The 16,122-nt window shown below is 52.9% G+C and overlaps 1 protein-coding gene across 4 annotated transcripts in view; it reads left to right on the forward strand.

The window, feature by feature from the left end:
• The window catches only part of PPL (periplakin), a 49,727-nt gene that overhangs the window by 7,863 nt on the left and 25,742 nt on the right, over positions 1 to 16,122 (forward strand). For all 4 annotated transcript variants that reach the window (XM_052660781.1, XM_052660796.1, XM_052660788.1 and 1 more), the window contains exon 2: positions 14,795 to 14,894. In XM_052660781.1, the coding sequence (XP_052516741.1) occupies positions 14,795 to 14,894 (100 nt within the window). The remainder of the gene's footprint in view (positions 1 to 14,794; positions 14,895 to 16,122) is intronic.

Consider the following 16,122-nt stretch of genomic DNA (forward strand, 5'->3'; position numbering starts at 1 on the left):
ACCCCCGTGTTACTGAGACGGAAGCTGAGGCTGAGGTCAGGGATGGAGGTAGAGTAGAAAGAGCCTGGGTTTGGGAGCCTGGATCTGCTTTCCAGGCCCAGTTGTGCCTCTTGTCAGCTGTGTTGCTGCTGGCCACCTTCCTGCCCCACTGTGGGCTTCATGAAGGTAGGGGCTTTGCAGACTGTGTGGTCACTCCCACACCCCCCGAATGATGCCTCACACATAGTAGGTGCTCAGTGAGCAGCAGTGAGAGGTCTGTTTTGAATCTACAAATTAGAGACGTGTAGAATCATGGAGAGAACTGGAGATGATGTGTGTAAAAGCAGCAGACACATAGTAGGTGCTTCCTATTTGAAGGCCAGTACTCCTTGTCCACTGGTTTTGAACCTGGAATGATGTCCTAACAACTGGGGTTGTCACAGTTGGCTTGCTGCTGCTGCTGCTAAGTCACTTCAGTTGTGTCCGACTCTGTGCAACCCGATAGACGGCAGCCCACCAGGCTCCTCCGTCCCTGGGATTCTCCAGGCAAGAGTACTGGAGTGGGGTGCCATTGCCTTCTCTGACAGTTGGCTTGAGCCCCATTTAAATCTTGCAAATATCTCCAAGACACACCCTGGTGTTACTCAAAGAGGTTTGAACTCTGTGTGTGTGTGTCTGTAACGAGAGCCCAAAAGCACATGCCTGACATGAGGCCCCAAGGTGGGGAGGCCTTCCCTGGGTGGAAGCAGGTTAAACCATGAAACAGAGCTGTAGTTACTCCCACCAGCAGCCTTCTCACTGTAGAATCTACTTCCCGAGGATTAGTAGACAGTAAATTCCTCCACACCCAGCTAATTATCACTGAGGTTTCTAGTAGGGAGCCCGTCAGTCAGTTGGCCTGTCAGTCTGGTAATTTTTGGATGTTTTCTGTGTACTGTTCTCTACAAGACTTCCTTCCTGCCGAGACCTGGGAATTCTTCCTCGATCTGCTGCTCTAGCCTTGCAGCACATGACTCTGGTTCGTTTCCTTGTTCCCAGCCCTGCCAGCACGTTAGAATCATCTGAGTTTTGGGACTTCTCTAGCAGTCCAGTGGTTAAGACTCCAAGTTCCCAATGCAGGGGCCCAGGTTCCATCCCTGCTCGAGGAACTAGGTCCCACGTGCTGCAACTAAGACCTGGTGCAGCCAAATTTTTAAAAAAAAATTATCTGAGCCTTGCAGGTGATGTCCAGGTCCTATGGCAGACCAGTTAGGTCAAAATCAGTGAGGCGGGGCCCAGACTTCAGTCTTCTGATATGCAGCCGTCAAACCCGGTGTTTACACTGCCCTGAGTAAAGGGGCAGTGTAACTTGTCCATAGAGTTATATGTACCTTGCTGTTGTTTAGTCGCTAAGATATGTCCAACTCTTCCACAGCCCCATGGGCTGCCCATGGTATTTCCCAGGCGAGAATATTGGAGTGGGTTGCTGTTTCCTTCTCCATGGGATCATCCTGACCCAGGAATCAAACCCGTGGGTCTCGCCACGTCTCCTGCTTTGCCAGTGGGTTCTTTACCGCTGAGCCACCACTGCACCTTGCTCTTCCTTTAAAACAGCTAAAGCAGCAGTTGCCTGGTCTGTCGCACTCTATTCTTTTAGTCCCAAGCTTCCTATGTAATTTTATTTTAGATGTGTGCCTTGCAGAATGGCGTAGAGCTGGCTTTTGTTTTGCTTTCATGTTCTCCCCGGGAGTCTTATCTTTTAGCGGGTGAGTTTAACTCATTCTCATTTATTGTACTGACTGCTGTGTTTGGACCTGCTCCTGCCATATATTTTCTATTTCCTATTTATCATGCTTTCTCTTTGTTTTCTTCTTGCTCTCTTCTTGCATTTTATGGGACTGACCTTTATTTTCACAATTAAATTAGGATACAAGGCCTGAAGTGGGCAGAGTGGATGAAAATACCCTGACCCAAACAGTCTGAATCTCTGGAATTACAGTTATTGGAGAGCTTTTCTAAATCCTGCCTATTAGACCATAAACTTTTGGACAATAAGGACTTACTTACCTTTTGGTGGAGGTTCTTCTGTGGCTCTTTCTTAATTCCAGGATTTGTGTAGGCTGGGGGCTCAGTAAATAAGTGTTGAATTAAATAGACATTTTAAGCATGTTGACAGCTCCAGGGACTTGCTGATGGAGAAGGGCCTGTCCCCAGGGCCTGTAAGAGGGGCAAAGAGATGACAAGGAGTTGGGGGTGTGGTGAAAATTTATTCAGCAATTACTGAAGATCTGGAAATCTTGACGATCTGGAAAGCTGACGGGGGTGGCAACAGTCACGAGCATAGATACTAACCTTCTGGCCCCAGGCAGGTCTGCCTTCCCCCCCAGGCTCAGCTTATGTATCTGCACTGGAAGCAATAATAGTACCAAGCTTGATGATGGGTTGTTAGGATCAAAGCAGGAACGCATGTCAGACACTGGGGGAGGGCGTGGCCCAGGGAGGGGTTCTGTCATACCAGTTCCTTCCCCCTGCATGGCCTGTTCAGAGGGACAGGCTGGGAGCCCCTCGTGGTGGCATCTTAGGAGAATGAATGACTCAGCCTTAACTACCACCACTGATGGTTACTCAACCACTGGGATTAATTATACTGCTGAAGATGCCAACGAGATGTAAGTCACTATGCCTCCCCTGGATGTGAACGCCTTTCTGCTTTGTCTCCTGTCCTTGATCTCTCCCCATCACTTTGTGGAATAGTATTGACAGATGCTGGGATAGATTGAGGGCAGGAGGAGAAGAGGGTGACAGAGAATGAGATGGTTGGATGGCGTCTCCAATTCAATGGACATGGGTTTGAACAAGCTCAAGGAGATGGTGAAGGACAAGGAAGCCCGGCATGCTGCAGTCCATGCGGTCACAAAGAGCCGGACACGACGTAACGACTGAACAACAATATTGACATCCCTCTTGTTCTGAGGAGGTGGCCCTAACACCTGTTCGGATCTTGACATCATCACTTCCTAACAGTGTGACTTTGAGCAGGTTTCTTAGCCTCAGTTATCTTCATCTGAAAAATGAGGAGAGAAGAATTATTCACATGCTATAAAGTGTCTGCTCAATTCAACCTGTATTTATTGAGCTCCAAGCCTGTGCAAAGCCTGGAATTAAAGGCTGCAGAAGGGTCCTCCCCTCCCAAAAGATGAGTAAATCCTTATTGTCCAAAAGTTTATCTCCTAATAGAATTAAGAAAAGTACCCCCAGTTACCAGAAGGGCGTGTTTCCCCCAGGATTGCCAGGTGTCAGGAGATGCTGTGGGAATAGGCTGAGCGGGTAATGGGCACCTAGTGAGTCCTCTCAGTGTTTGGCTGTGCGTTTCTTCAGTCATTTCCTGCACCTGTATGTGCCTTTGCAGTAGAGACAGGGCAGGTGTCCTGGAGTGAAAGCCTGTGCTCTCTCAGCCTGGCAGTGTTTAAAGAAGGTGGGGTCTGGGGGCCACCTAGCACCCAAGATGAACTTGGAGGTTCCTCTGGGGGCCGCTTAGGCCCTGGAGGCAGGCAGGACCCAGAAGGGGTTGACCATGGGGAACAGGAGGTCAGGCCCCTTCTGTGGACTCTAGGAGGGGCGAGGCTGGGACAGGCTGGTTCCCAGGAGAGGTGTGGGCTCCTGTGCAAGCCAGACATTCCGAGACTGATCATCCAGCTCCGCTCGCACCCACTGAGACAGAATTAACCCCAAAAGGGAGGGGCTGTGGACATCATCAAGGGCCAGAACGTGGGGACTGACTCAGGCCTGGAAGGTGAGGTGGCGCTGGCCAGGGAGGAAGGGCCGTCACCATCAGCCACACCCTGTCCCTGCCGGTTCCCATCTTGACGCCCAGAAAGAAAAAGCATGTTGGGCGTGACCGACAGGTGACAGAACAGTTCTAGGCGGGCAGCGACTGCTGGGGTGGGGGCTTATGCTAGGGCTGTGGCCCCTCTGTAGTGGTATGACCCCCTGGAGGTGGGTCAGGAAAGAGGCCGTTCTCCCAGGAAGGAGGGTGGCGTGGCTGGCTCTGGCCCGTGGCCATGGGCAAAGACACTGGAGCTCTGGGGGCCCGGGAAAGGGTGTGGGGCTGTGGTCTGTGTGCTCTGGTGCTGCGCACCCAGGCACCGCGCTCTGCTGAGCACAGCTGGGGGGCCTGGATTGTTTTGAAGTCAGGCAGCCAGAGACCCATAGATGAGACCTGGCCTTGGGCAGGTGTCTGGCCAGTCTGTGTGGGTCTGGTGGGACACTGGCAGGAAGCAAAGGAAATGACCTTTTTTTCCTCCAATTAATTATTAATTTCCTTGGCTGTGTCAGTTCTTAGTTGCAGTGCACAGGATCTCCACTGTGTCACAGGGTATCTTTCACTGTGACACACAGACCTTCTAGTTGAGGCTCAGTGGCCCCACTGCATGTGGGATCTTAGTTACCCAACCAGGGATCGAACCCACATCCGCTGTGTTGCAAGGTGGATTCTTAACCACTGGACCACCAGGGAAGTCCCAGGAAATGACCTTTTATTACGTGGACCTAGGGTGCTAGTGGTAAAGAACCCACCTACCAATTCAGGAGAGGTAAGAGACGTGGGTTCAATTCCTGGGTTGGGAAGATCCCCTGGAGGAGGGCATGGCAACCCACTCCTGTATTCTTGCCTGGAGAATCCCATGGACAGAGGAGCCTGGTGGGCTACAGTCTATTGGATAGTGAAGAGTCAGACATGACTGAAGTGACTTCGCATGCACGCGAGGATGCTGATAACTACCTTGTGATGCACGCAGGTACCAGGCACTAATGTTCCGAGCCTCCTCCAGCTTCATTATGGCAGGACTGATGGGCTGCAGTCATTGTGGGCTTATCGCAGAGCGGTGTAGGGGCTGCAGAATCACCCAGAACTATGCCATCGTATTTGTTAACCACTTGCCATGTGAGAGATGCATAGAACAACCTGAGATGCCCTGCAAGTATAAACCACATGCCAGGTGTTGAGGAAAAGAGAATGTAAACTGTCTCTTTAATAATGTTCTATTGACTGTCAGAATAATGGTTTAGCTGTGCTGTGTGTGTGTGTTAAGTCACTTCAGTAGTGTCCGACTCTTTGCAATCCTGTGGACTGTAGCCCGGCAGGCTCCTCTGTCCGTGGATTTCCCAGGCAAGAATAGTGGGTTGCCATGCCCTCTTCCAGGGGATCTTCCTGACCCACAGATTGAAATTGCATCCCTTATGTCTCCTGCATTAGCTATATTAGGTTAAATCAAATGGTGTATAAAAGTTAAGTTCACCTGTTTCTTTTTATGTTTTTCGCGTGGCTACTAGGAAGATTTAAACTACAAATGTACTCACATTCTGTTTTTATTGGACAGTGGTGGCTTTGAAAGCCAATCAACCTAGTCCCCACCCTCTCTGCCTTGGGAACACTTTCCACCTATCAGATATGTCTTTCTGTTTGCTACGCAGTCAGTGGATCCAATAACCTCATTGTGCAGACAAGGAAATTAAAGGTAGGCAGGTGAAACAGCACATGTTGTTATTCCAGATGCCAGCAGCTGTTCATTAGATTACTGCTGGGACAGCTCTGTGCCGGGCACCATGGACACAGCAGTGAGCCAAACAGACCAAAATTCCAACAATCCTGAGCCTTTCTGGTGTGACACATACGTCCAAGGTCCAAAGTGTTTTACGAGGCTCCTCTCTTTGAACTGTCTCCATCCTCTGGATGAGGCTGATTCTTATTCCCATTTTGCAGATGAGAAAACTGAGGCACAGAGAGGCTAAGGAACCTGCCCGAGCTCTCTCAGTCTCTGTTCTTTCCCTGGGCCAGGCTGACTCAGTTTCCCTCCCTGCAGGCAGGATGGAGAGGAATGGACCAGTTGCTGCAGGGTGACCGGGACAGAGAGAGCTGACAGCAGGAAGGGCTGGGCTGGGCAAGGCAGGTCCCAGACAGGAGAGCGAGCTCTCTTCTGAGCGTGTTTGGGAGCATCGACAAACCTGATCTCCGACAAATGTGCAGAAGTTGGCTGGGGGCAGCAAGGGTCAGAGTGCAAGGAGATGGCTGGGCGTGGCCATTACATTGGTCCAGGCGAGAGGTGATGCTCTTGATCAAGGTGAGGGCCTTAGGGCCAGAGGGAGGATGGAAGCACAGGGCTCTCTTCCCAGGTGGAACCAGGGGAGGCAGAGGCAGGGGTCTGGGGTGGTCTTCGGGTTCTGCTTGAACAACTGGGTAGACAAAGCCTCTCCGCCCTGCCCGTCGGCCGTGTCCCTGCTGCAGACCAGGTACAGCAAAGCTCATAGTGGAAACCCCCTAAACCCCTCAAATCCCAAGCCTAGCGGCCTAGTCCTGACTCCAGACCCAAGAGGGTTCCTCCAGACTGGGGCTGGGGCTGCGTCCTCTCATTACCCGTATATGTGCACGGCCCCTCCCCGCAGGAGCTGGAGGAGACATTCCCAAATATTGAGGTGGCTTGTGAATTCTCCGTGCCCGGGTGAGGTGACATCCACAAGGCGGAAGCAGAGTGGGTCTGGGCTTGCATGAAGATCAGTGCGGATGGCCTGGGTGACCCAAGGTCTTTTTTTTTTTTCAGCTCCCCCATGCCTGTGGGTTCAGACATGGGGCCTTGGCTGCCAGCTTTTATCAGCTCCTTAAAAGGAGCCCAGATCCCTGGGTGGTGACTCTGGGTGGAAGCAGAGAACCTGGGCTGCCTGCAAGGCACCACTTTGTACCTGTTCTCTCAGTTAACCATGCCCCAGCTGTGAGAGGTGTGGACTGCCGTGACCCCCAGTGACAGACGGGTGACCTGAGGCTCAGGAAGGCTAGGTAACTGACAGCTTAATAAGGCCTGAGTCAGGATCCGGATCTAGGCCGCCTGCCTTTGGTCCGGGTGCTTAACCACCAGGTTATACTGCGGCATGGCTTATCGTGGAAAAGGGCCAGGGGCTCCCCACCCAAAGTAAAGCATGAAGGAGTGATTGGCGGTAGGTGGGGCTGAGGGTCCTGCAAGAGCCCTGGGTGCTCTTTCCCCACGTGGAGCATCCACAGAGTCTGGGTGACCCGGAGTGCCGCCTCTGTCCCCACTTCTCTGATCGGATTTCCTGCCAGCCCACTGACCAGACTCCACCCCCCTCGGCTTCACAGCACGGGGTTCCAGCCCCGGCTCCCCAGTCTGAAGCTGACCTCTTGGGCTTTGAGCAGCCACCCGCAGAGCAGGCCAGGCTGTGCTTGTAGAGTTTCTAACTCTGGTGATGGAGTGAGGGTGCCCGATGCCCCGTGAGGCTCCCAGGCCATCTCCCCGCAGCTCTAACTCCCAGAGCACATCCTGAGGGACAAAGAGACGCCTGTTCCAGGCTGCTGCGTGCAGGCTCAGACCCAGAAAGCGATTGTTTGTCCCAGAGTGTCCTCAAACCCAGTCATGGGACTCTGAGGCAGCCCCAGACATCCCCCTGGCCGTGCCCTCCTTGCACCAGGAGTCTCATACGCAGACCGGGCCAAGGAAACGGGGTCCCTTTTCATGCCTCGGATGGGACCTGGGCCCTCGCCAGACTCCAGTGTCCTCAGCCTTGGAAAAGAAAACAAGGGCGGATTCTCTGGAAAAACAACCCCTGTCTGCAGGGTGTGACTCCACCTGGCTTGTGAAACCCATTTACCTTGTCTGACCGAAGTCTGGGCTGGGCTGAGAGGACCATTTCTGGAGACAGCCAAGACCTGGGTCCCATTGGCCTTTATTAGTACCAGGTGGGGTCTCAGGCTACAGAACCCACTGCCTGACCTGTCAAGATGGGCATCCCTAGACACACCATCGCCCAGAAAGATCTGCTTCTATAGTGTTTTGCTGGAAAATCTGGAAATCTAGACATGAAAAAGTGAGTGTTAGTTAGCTCAGTCATGTTTCTTTGTGACCCCATGGACTGTAGCCCACCAGGCGCCTCTGTCCATGGAATGCTCCAGGCAAGAATACTACAGTGGGTTGCCATTTCCTTCTCCAGGGGATCTTCCCAACCCGGGGAGCAAACCCGGGTCTCCTGCATTGCAGGCAGATTCTTTACCATCTGAGCCACCAGGGAAATCTAGAAGGAACCTTTAAAGAAAGAAAACAAAAACAACTGAGTTATGAGGGCTTCCCTGGTGGTCCAGTGGTTAAGCCTCCTCGCTGTCTTGCCATCGCAGGGTGCACGGGTTCGATCTCCAGTCGGGAAACTAAGCTCCCACATGCCACGCATTGTGGCCAAAACATTAAAGAGAACAACTGAGCTATGAACTTCGCTCTGCCTGCCCAGTTTCCCCGGATGCCTCGTCCTGTTCCAGGCCCCCAGGTTGCATTCAGTCATCTCTGCCCATCTGACCGTTCCTTAGTCTGGTCTTTTTTTTTTTTTTTTTTTTAATTAATTTTATTAGAGTATAGTTGCTTTACAATGTCGTGTTAGTTTCTGCTGTACAGAAAAATGAATCAGCCTAGTCTGGACTTTCATGGCCTCGGCAGTTTTGAAGAGGTCTGGTGAGGCGTTTTGCGTTTGTCTGCTGGCTCCCATCCATGGCTTGTGGGTCGTGCGTTACCAGGGAGGATTCTGAGGGGGTGCCACGTCCCCTGTGTCGAGGTGCCTTCTCCCTGGTGGTGTTCACCTTGCTGTCCTCGGTGCTGTGAAGTTCCTGTCTGTTATAAGGAACCTACTTACAGCTTCCCTGGTGGCTCAGCCTGTAAAGAATCTGCCTGCAATGCAGGAGACCCAGGTTCCATCCCTGGGTCGGGAAGATCCCCTGGAGTAGGGAATGGCAACTCCAGTATTCTTGCTTGGGAAATCCCTTGGATAGAGAAGCCTGGTGGGCCATAGTCCATGGGGTCACAAAGAGTCGGACACGGCTGAGCGACTTTCACTCACTTCTTTTACAGAACCAGGCACCACTGGCAAGCGGGGTTCCCCAGGAGAGAAAGGGGGTCCATAGGCACAACCTCATGCACAGATCAGGGAGCAATGTAAGGGCACAGTTTCATCTGGATGGAAAGGCCTTCGGGGAGTAAAGGTGCATGGGGAAGTGTTCTGTGGATAGGCATTGTCACCACTTAGGGGACCCCTGCAGTGTGCTAGGTGATTAGACCGAATATTTGCTGAGTGTCTCCAGTGTGCCAGGCACTGTTTTAGGTGCTGGTGAAACTGGTGACACCCCACTCGTGAGCTGACATGATGTCTAATCTGCTCAGAGGCTGCTGTAAATCTCTAGCTCAGTCCTCGAACCCCAAAGTGGTCTTTGAAACTTGATTCCAGGGTCCCAGAAGTGACCCTCACCACCCACCTCACTTGCCTAGATAGGATGAATCTTGCCCATCTGATGGATGATAAAACTGAGATTCAGAAGCAGAAAATAGCTCTTTCAAGGTTGTGTGCGCAGTCACTCAGTTGTGTCCGACTCTTTGCAAGTCCACGGGCTATAGCCCGCCCTCCTCTGTCCATGGGATTCTCCAGGCAAGAATACTGGATCTGGTGGCCATTTCCTTCTCCAGGGGATCTTCCCGACCCAGGGATCAAACCCCCATCTCTTGCATCTCTTGCATTGGCAGGCGGGTTCTTCACCACTGTGCCACCTCTATGGTGGGGATATTGACCATGCCGGTGGAACACCACCTCTCCTGCAGCGTCCTCTTGTTGATCTGTCCCTTGCCTTTCGTGGCGCTGGGTTACGAGGTTACACGGATGGTTAGCGCAGTCAGGATTTGAACCCTGTCTGGCTGTGGACACTGGCTGCTCCCTGTGTGACCTTGGGCGGGTGCCTGCGCTTCTGAGGGCCTCAATTTGCTCACCTATGTAATGAGCAGGTGGGGCTTGATGACTTCTGAGGCACCTACCAGCGCCAACGGCCACTGCCCTCAGCATCTCTGTCCGTGTTAAACTTCTGAGTAAGTGGAGGGAGGCTGGGTGTGTCCCTCCCCCAGCCTGTCACTCAGATCCTCTTCCCTGGTCCCTTCCCTTCTCGGGTGGGGTTGGGGATGGGCACCTTAGCTTTCCTGGCTCAGCCCAGAGATCCCCATCTCCGTGAGTGGGACCAGACTCGGAAGAGGCTGGTAGGGAAGAGCTGTATCCGGGCCTCCATCAGTTGGGCCGACAGCCCCCCAGGGGCCGTGTCTGGCTGCCTCAGTGTGGCCCATTAGCTGGATGAAAAGCTGGACTGGCCCAGCCAGTTCTCAACCCTCTTGGGATCTGCACATACACAAACACACACACCACCCACCCCCACACCCCCACACCCCCACACCCCTGCCCCTGCAGGTTCCCGACTCACCCGCATTCCTGTACTCCTGGTGTGGGGCTCTGCGGCTCTCAAGGGGAGCACACGTCCGCTCCTATGGCCAGCTGGATGGCAGGAGGAAGGCAGGACCCTTTGGGGCCTCTCATCTGGGACTCCAAACCCAAAAGGCAGAAGTGCTGAGACTGCTCCAGAGGCATGGGCTTGAATCCCAGCTCTGCCTTGCTTTAGCCAGTGAGACTGTGGCCAAGTGAGCTAATGGCTTTGTGCGTCAGTTTCCCCATCTGTAAAATGGGAGAGCAGTGCTACTTCAGTGGGTGGTAGGATTAATGAGCTCATCTGGATGTGATTTGCTTAGCACCAGCCAGGCACATGGTCAACCCTCTGTGAGGTTTTAACTAGCATCTTCCAGGCAGCTGGGTGTAACCCAGAGCTGGCCCAGCCTCCATGGAAAACAGGATAAAAGCTGGGGACCATTCAAGACGGTGGGGGAAGAAGAAACACATCCCTGCCACTTGTAAATGGCACTTGCCAATGTTTTTGATAACAGTTTTGTTGAGACATAACTCGCACACTATAGAGTTCACTCACTGTGCTTGTGCTTAGGTGGTCAGTCGTGTCTGACTCTTCGCGACCCCGTGGACTGGAGCCCACCAGGCTCTTCTGTCCGTGGGAATTCTCCAGGCAAGAATACTGGCGTGGGTTGCCACGCTTTCCTCCAAGGGATCTTCCCAACGCCGGGATCAAACCCAGGTCTCCCGCATTGCAGGCAGATTCTTTACCATCTGAGCCACCTGGGAAGCCCAGTTTGCTCATTAAAAGTGTACAATTCAGCTGTTTTAAGTATATTCACAGAATTATATGACCACCACCATAATCAGGGGTTTCCCAGGTGGCACTAGCAGTAAAGAACCTACCTGCCCAGCGCAAGAGATATGAGAGACTTGGGTTTGATCCCTGAGTTGGGAAGATCCGCTGGAGGAGGGCATGGCAACCCACTCCAATGTTCCTGCCTGGAGAATTCCATGGACAGAGGAGCCTGGCGGGTTACAGTCCATGGGGTCGCAGAGAATCGGATGCGACTAAAGCGACTTAGAACAATGCACACCATAATCAATTTTAGAGCATTTCGTCACCTTAAAAAGAAACTCACGCCCTTTAGCACTCCCTCCCCTTCTGTCTCCTGCCCCTCCTGACTATTAATCTACTTTCTCTTTCTGTGAATCTGCCTACCCTAGATAATTCATGTAAGTGGACCTTTTGTGTCTGGCCTCTCTGACTTAGCCTCGTGGTCTCAAGGTTTCTCCGCACTGTAGCCTGTGTTAGCGTTTCATCCCTGTTTTCTGTTGTATGGATGCTCTGCATTTAGTTCATCTGTTCACTAGCTGAACATTCGTGTTGTTTCCGCTTCCTGACTGCTGTGAATACTGCTGCTGTGAACATTTGTGTACAAGCTCTTATGTGGGCCTGTGTTTTCATTTCTCTTGATATCTATCGAGTAGAATTGCTGGTTTCCTTGCTTGTAAAGGGGCACACACACCTCCCCTAGAGAGCTGGGGTGAAGATGCTATCGGGGCTGTGTCTGTGGACGTGTCTCATGTCTGGTGAAGCGTGTGCACTAGGTTTCAAGTTACCGCAGTGACTCCGTGGTCATCCCCAGAAGACAGATGGAGAGACTGAGGCACCTCAAGGCTGAGGTGCTTGCCTGGGACAGTCCCAGCAGTAAGTGGTCCAGCAGGCCTTGGAGCCCGCGCCTGTCTGACCACACGCTTCCGCCGAGCTGTCCTTTGTTCCCCACCAGGAGCACCAGGTCCATGGAGCTGGCTGTCCCCGCCCCACCGCCCTGTGTCCCCTTCCAGTGCTCGCTTTGGCTGGAGTAATGGGCTGGCCAGGGTGCGGTCCAGGAGGCACTTTCCTTGAACCTGTCCCAACCAGTGAAAGGGCCTGGTTTGGGAGCTGGCCCCTTGCCCTGAGGTGCGGCTGGGCTGGACCCGAGAGGGATAGAGGCCCCCACCTAGCCCACACTGCAGGATCACAGTGGTGTCCTTGGCTGTCACGGTTAAATATTTGGGTTGAGACTCACCACGTCTGACTGCTGAGGCCACGGTGGGGTCAGCGGCTGGGGTTGGGTTGAGGGCAGAAGTGTTCACATGTGCCTCGTGGCCAGCCCACGCCAAGGTGGGGGACGATGGAAGTCGGCCCATGGCCCAGCAGCCTCACCCCACCTTACCCAGAGCCTCCATGCACAGTCGCCTCCTCTGAGCCTTCCTGGGTGCTCCACTGAATACCAGCTTTCTCCACCACAGGACTTCTCAGAGCCTTTACTGACTTATTGAGGGGTCGGGTTTTCCTAACCGCCCTGAGTGACAAAGCTTTCATTCCAGGAGCAATTACAGGACCAGGGTTCCTGGGGCCCCACTTGGGGAAAGGCTGCTTCCTTGGTTTTCTTTGCAGAGGGTGTGGCCTGGGTCTCGTTCGCCAAGACCCTACCCCTCTCCCCTCCTAGCACCTGTGTATCCAGACCTGGCACAGAGCAGGCCCCCAGGCAAGGTTTGGGCCTGAGCCGGACAGTCTTGCAGCTTCTGTTCGTGTTCCTGTTCCTTCCACCACTCCGGCTTTCCCCGCAGCATCAGTAGCGTCTGCAGTGTTGAGTCTCAGACCCTGCCATTGTTCAGTCGCTAAGTCGTGTCTGACTCTTTGCAGCCCCGTGGACTGCAGCACACCAGATTTCCCTGTCCTTCACCATCTCCCAGAGTTTGCTTAAACTCATGTCCACTGAGTTGGTGATGCCATCCAACCATCTCATCCTTTCTGTCCCCTTCTCCTCCTGCCCTCAATCTTTGGAATCAGTATATGAGGTCTTTGGTGGAGATTGGAGGACTAAGTACCAATCTCAGCCACTGCTGGGTAGCTGTGTGACGATGACCAAGTTGCTTTCCCTTTCTGGTCTTTGTTTCCTCCTTTGTTTAGAGAAAACAAGGAGCTAGACAATGATCATTAAGGCTCCTTAAGTATAATCATGAACCTTCGTGAGACTTACGGGGCGCCCAGCTCTTTGCCTGCATAGCCTCACTCCCATTCCTAACACCCAGCTGGGAAAGGCCCATCTGATAGCGGGAAGCAGAGGCACAGAGAGGAACAGCAGCTTGGCCAAGTCACACAGCCCCAGTGCACATCTGAGTCCAAAACCAAGGTCTCCTCCACTCCCCCAGTAGTGCTTGCCAGGGTGGGCTGTAGTGAGATTTTGCAGGGCAGACAGATACAGCCAGAGAGAAGACAGAAACGCCAAATGAGAAAGCCTTTCCGATTTCAAATCTCTCCCAGACACTCTGAGAACTCTCAGGAGGTCTCAGCTTGGTGCCAGCAGAGCTCTAGCTTGGCTATGGGGCGTGCATGCCAAGCTCTGCCTTTAAGCAGGAGAGGGCAGGGCTCAGTTTCAACGTGTGCAGGCGGCCAGGTGTCCAGCTAGAACTTAATGCCATCCTCTTATTTCTGTGGAATTTATTTTGGCTATTACCTCTTTATGGCAAAGGCTTCTGGTTTTCTGTTTACAATGGGGAAGCAAGTCCTCTTTTTTAGAAAATTTATTTAAATATGAAGAATGAGTAGATTGAAAGAAAAGTATCAGGTATTTAATAATAAGACTGCTGACACAAAAACTTGTACCCAAGTGCTCAGAGTAGTCTGAGCCATCATGGCCAAAAGGTGGAAACAGCCCAAGTGTCCCATCAGTGGATAACCAGATAAATAAAATGTGGCATAGCCAGGCTGTGGAATATTATGCAGCCATAAACAGGAATGAAGCACTGTCACACACTAGCTACAACACAGATGACCCTCAAAATATTGTTAAGTGAAAGAAGTTAGACACGGAAGGCCCCATGTTGCACAGAGTAGGCAAATCCATAAAGACAGAAAGTGGATCTGTGGTCGCTAGGGGCCATGGGGTGGAATGGTGAGGAGTGAGTTGCTAAAGGGGGTGGGGTTTCTATTTGGGGGTGATAAACATATTCTGAGATTACATAGCAATGATGGTTATACAACCCTGTGAATACACTAAAACCCCTGAATTACTTTTTAAATTTGCTTTTATTGATTTGTTTGGCTGTGCCAGGTCTTAGTCACGACATGCGGGATGGGAACTCTTAGTTGCAGCACGTGGGATCTCGTTCCCTGACCAGGGATCGAAGCCGGGCCCCCTGCATTGGGAGCGTGTGGTCTTAACCACCGGACCGCCAGGGAATTCCCAGAATTAGCACACTTTTAAAGGGTGAATTCTATGACATGTGAGTTATATCTCAATAAAAAAAAGTGGGAGAACAGAGTAAGCGTGCTCTGCCAACGTGGCAAATAGAAGCACTGGGGTGATGGCCAGAGCAGAGGCTGATTCCCGGAAAGGCGCTGCCTCGCTCTGTGCCTTTAGTGATATCGCCCTGGGGGACAGCCAAGCTCCATTCGAGGCTCACTGGGCAGCTTCCACTCTGAGCCTGGGGCTGGGGACAGCCTGGGAGGCTGGGGCACTGGCGGGACCCCGCCCCTGCCCTCCGGCACTCCCCCACCGCGGCTCACCTCCCCTCTCTCCACCTGCAGCGTCTCTAACAAGGAGCTGTCGGAGCTCATCGAGCAGCTGCAGAAGAATGCCGACCAGGTGGAGAGGAACATCGTGGACACGGAGGCCAAGATGCAGAGCGTGAGTGCCCACCTCCCACCCGGTGCCCCCGAGATGCCAGCCCCCTGGGGACCCGGGGCTCGGATGACCCCGAGGTTCTCACCTGGGCATGATTCTGCTCCTGGGGGATGTGTGGTCACGTCTGGAGACATTTTTAGCCACCGCACCCTGGGGAGTGCAGGGTCGGGTATCTAGCGATGGAGGCCAGAGATGCTGCTATGTAGCCTACAGAGCACAGAATGATTCAGCCTCAAATGTCAGAGTGCCCAGGTGGAGACACATTGAAGAAGAGCCTCCTTAGTGCTGTTAATACCAGCTCCTCCACCCCGGACACCGAGTTCCTGCAGCCATGGGCCCTGTCTGGAGCAGAACCACAGTCTCAGGAGCCAGGCCTTGGCTAGGACCTTGGTTTTGCCACTTACTGTGTGACCTTGAGCAAGTCACCTTACCTCCCTGTGCACCCGAAAGGGGAAACCACCACCCGTCTCCTGGGCTGCTGGAGAGATTTGATGAGATTATGCAGGTGGCACTAGTGGTTAAAGAACCCTCCTGCCAATGCAGATAGACCTTAAAGACCCAGGTTCAATCCCTGGGTCTAGAAGATGCCCTGGAGAAGGAAATGGCAACCCACTCCAGTATTCTTGCTTGGAGGATCCCATGGACAGAGGGGCCTGGTGGGCTGCTGTCCATGGGGCCTCACAGAGTCAGGCATGACTGAGCGCGAGGCACGTATATGGGTGCCGTGCAGGGCTCCCTGTGATCAGCAGCATCATCATCCTCACTTCCCTACCACCGCCACTACTCAGACACAGGCAGGCCAAATCATTTCCCCCCTCCGTGCCTCAGTTTCTGGGACTGTAAAATGGGGATAACAACCAGCCCGAGCCCAGAGGTTCTCCTAGGGATCCTGCTCCTTGGGCTGGGCAGCCCTGCAGCCGTGCTCACACCTGTGAGCTGCTAAGCTGGCCGTCTCCTCTTCGAATCCCTCCCCACCAGCCCAGAGTGGTTGAGTTCATACCTTCTTTGTGGCTAGAGAGGGCCAGGATGGACTGTGTCAGTGACAGAGCTGACCTCAGAGCCATTCCCCCACCCCCAGAGTGGGTGTTGCCAGATTTAGCAAATGAAAATACAGGATATCCAGTTCCATTTGAAGTTTAGGGTGCAAATTTTTGTGGGTGTAAGTGTCTCCCACACACTACTTGGGCTATACTTATATTACAAATTATCCATTGTTTACCTGAAATTTGAA

The sequence above is a fragment of the Budorcas taxicolor genome, chromosome 2 (assembly GCF_023091745.1).
Source record: "Budorcas taxicolor isolate Tak-1 chromosome 2, Takin1.1, whole genome shotgun sequence".
NCBI lineage: Eukaryota > Metazoa > Chordata > Mammalia > Artiodactyla > Bovidae > Budorcas > Budorcas taxicolor.